Source organism: Sesamum indicum, linkage group LG9 (genome assembly GCF_000512975.1).
Source record: "Sesamum indicum cultivar Zhongzhi No. 13 linkage group LG9, S_indicum_v1.0, whole genome shotgun sequence".
Taxonomy (NCBI): domain Eukaryota; kingdom Viridiplantae; phylum Streptophyta; class Magnoliopsida; order Lamiales; family Pedaliaceae; genus Sesamum; species Sesamum indicum.
The window spans coordinates 6,815,919-6,818,654 of NC_026153.1; the positions used below are offsets into that span (position 1 = coordinate 6,815,919).

The following is a 2,736-nucleotide window of genomic DNA, read 5'->3' on the forward strand; positions in this document are numbered from 1 at the left end:
TGGGATTCCTCCCCTGACAGCTCCCCCTTGTGTCACGCAGCCGAGTATTGCCGGCGGTGCTGCGGCGGATGAAGACTTGTTAAACAACGCCCGCAGCCGCGCTGCCGGCGGGGGTATGCAGCTGTGGCAACACCAGCAGGGACAGAATTCTTACAACTTGAAGAAACCCATGATTCTTGAACATACAAATCTTCTACAAACTGGAAGTGGAGGAAGTAGTGGTGGTGGAATTGGAGGATCTTCCTCAATGGGAGCAACCACTTGCCAAGATTGTGGAAACCAAGCCAAGAAAGACTGTTCACACAGGAGATGCAGAACTTGTTGTAAAAGTAGAGGCTATGATTGTGCTACCCACGTGAAAAGCACTTGGGTTCCCGCTGCCCGCCGCCGCGAACGGCAGCTCATGGGCGGCAACCCTGCTGCTGCGGGGTCTTCACAGTCTACCTCGGGTACCAAGAAACCTAGACTCGGCGGCGCATCTCAAACTACTACAACTGCTTCTCATACTTCAACTTCTAACACCACACCCCCGAGAAGCTTTGAAACCAGCTCTAGCCATCAAGGTATCATCTTTCGCCATTTCAGCTCTTCTGAAATTAAATTTGTATGGATTGAGTATTATAATTTCATGTCTGACCTAAAAACCATGCCCGAGAAAAGAACAGTAAGAAAAATAGAAACTTTGTTCTTTACATGTATATAATCTTAGTTTTGTTTGGTTTGTCTGTAGATGCAAGTTTTAAGGATTCATTGCCAGGCCAAGTTCGTGCACCGGCAGTTTTCAAGTGTGTGAGAGTAACTGCACTTGATGACGGGGAGGATGAGTATGCATATCAGGCGGTGGTGAGAATAGGCGGTCACGTTTTCAAAGGTTTTCTGTATGATCAAGGGGTTGAAGGAAGAGATGGGCTTCCGAATATATCCGAATTACACTTGGGCGGCGGCGGTGGAGGTAATGGTGGTGGGCGGAATGGAGCTTCCTCTTCACCCCCAGTTCTTGATCCTTCTGATATATACGCCGCCTCGGGTGGCGGGTTGCTTGGAGGATCAAGTTATGGTAACCCCATAAATTGATTTTGTATCAGGGTCTCTGAACTCTGATGATGAAATGACATTTATTATCTCTAATTACCACTGTTGGTAATAGGATCTTGATAATTCTTCTTCCATGCTTTTTCCATTTTTAACCATTTTCTTGACTTTTGGTTTTCTGCACTTGCCTCTAGGCACCCTAGATGCCTCACTCATCTCCACAAGAAAATATTCTCGTCCGTCAATCAATCACACCGCAAGTGTAGTATTATTACACCTATTTTGGGTTTGATAAGCATCTGACATATAACAAGTCATGTAATACACTTGTTATGTGATTAATTTAGATTTGACTAAAACACTTTTAGTCATTCTTGGAAGGAAGAGTATTACACCGTCAATAAATTAATTCCTTTTCTTACACTAGCCAGGCTACATGTTGTCTATATGTATGTATGTTTTGTATCAACACACTTGCAAGTAATAATGTAAGCAAGTGTGCATAATAAGTACTTGTGTTTATGAGAAACTCATGACTTGAAATATGTATGATATTAATGTTACTGCTCTTGATCATTCTATGAACCTTATCTTGTCCCATAACATAATATATGTCTAGCGATCAATCTTTGTATACTGTTTTCCATTTTTGCTAGAAATCATGATGTTTTCAGCTTGGTTAACTTCCATGATACGTGAGTTTGTTATCTTATGTGGCTTCACTTTGTTAGTGTGTGTGTGATGGTCTTATATATGTAACACTTAGAATCTGAGCAGGGAACAATTATTGTTTTGCTACTTTAGACTTCAGTTGTTGCAATGTCCCCATCATATGTTGCTGAAGAAGCATGAGCAGTGAACGGATTTCGCTTTCGGCTCTCTTTAGTGCCATTTGATCATTACATTAAGTTACGGGCTTGTTCCTTTTCCAAATAAACTTCATTATTTGCCTGGAACTGGTGTTCCTCATTGTTTTCCATTTCCAAATATGTGTTCAAAATTTGTCGAATTATTGCTGAATGATCATCTGCTAGGGACTCGGGCTTCGAGCATTCTTGATGACCATTTTCTCGTTGGCATTGTTTTAGACATTGATTTGAGTGGTTTGTAAAAGTTGAATAATTTAGCGAAAATCTAGTGCCTTCACTTTCCTCCATGTTCCTATATTATATATATATAGGACAAAGTAGTTCCGGCGGTGTATATTTGACATGTAAAGATGGAAGATTATGTGTGAGAATTATGCAGCATTTGCTGACTCCTGTGGATTAAACAATGTTCTCATATTCTTTTATATACACAATACTCGCGGATAGGATTTAAGTTCTAATGGCCAATTGACTTTTGTGCTGCGTGCTCATCATGTGCTGTCTGCCTTTAGATGTTCCGATAATTTGTTATTACGGTCTCAGTTCCTAATGTATTGTGTATGTCATGTGGTTCGGAGACACTCGCTGTAAGTAACTTATTCTTTTCTCCATTTGTCGCCTTGAATTCGTTTATGCTGTCTAATTCCTGCATCTTTACCTGTCTTTCGGCATAAAATATGAAACATATTCTTGTCTTTATCCAGATCAAAGTTTACATGTGGGAGTTTTTGAATTGCATCCTTCAACTTTAGCACATGTAGAGATGATGACCAGAATGCGCCGCGGCCTCGGCTTTTCTAGGGGAAAAGGTTGTTTTGTTGGATTTTATGCTACT

At 41.0% G+C, this 2,736-nt stretch overlaps 1 protein-coding gene across 1 annotated transcript in view; it reads left to right on the forward strand.

Moving 5' to 3' along the window:
* The window catches only part of LOC105171143 (protein LATERAL ROOT PRIMORDIUM 1-like), a gene marked incomplete in the record, with an annotated part of 2,146 nt that extends 480 nt beyond the window's left edge, over positions 1–1,666 (forward strand). Inside the window, 2 exon segments of the mRNA XM_020696898.1 lie at positions 24–563; positions 731–1,666. Coding sequence (XP_020552557.1) covers positions 24–563; positions 731–1,074 — 884 coding nt within the window.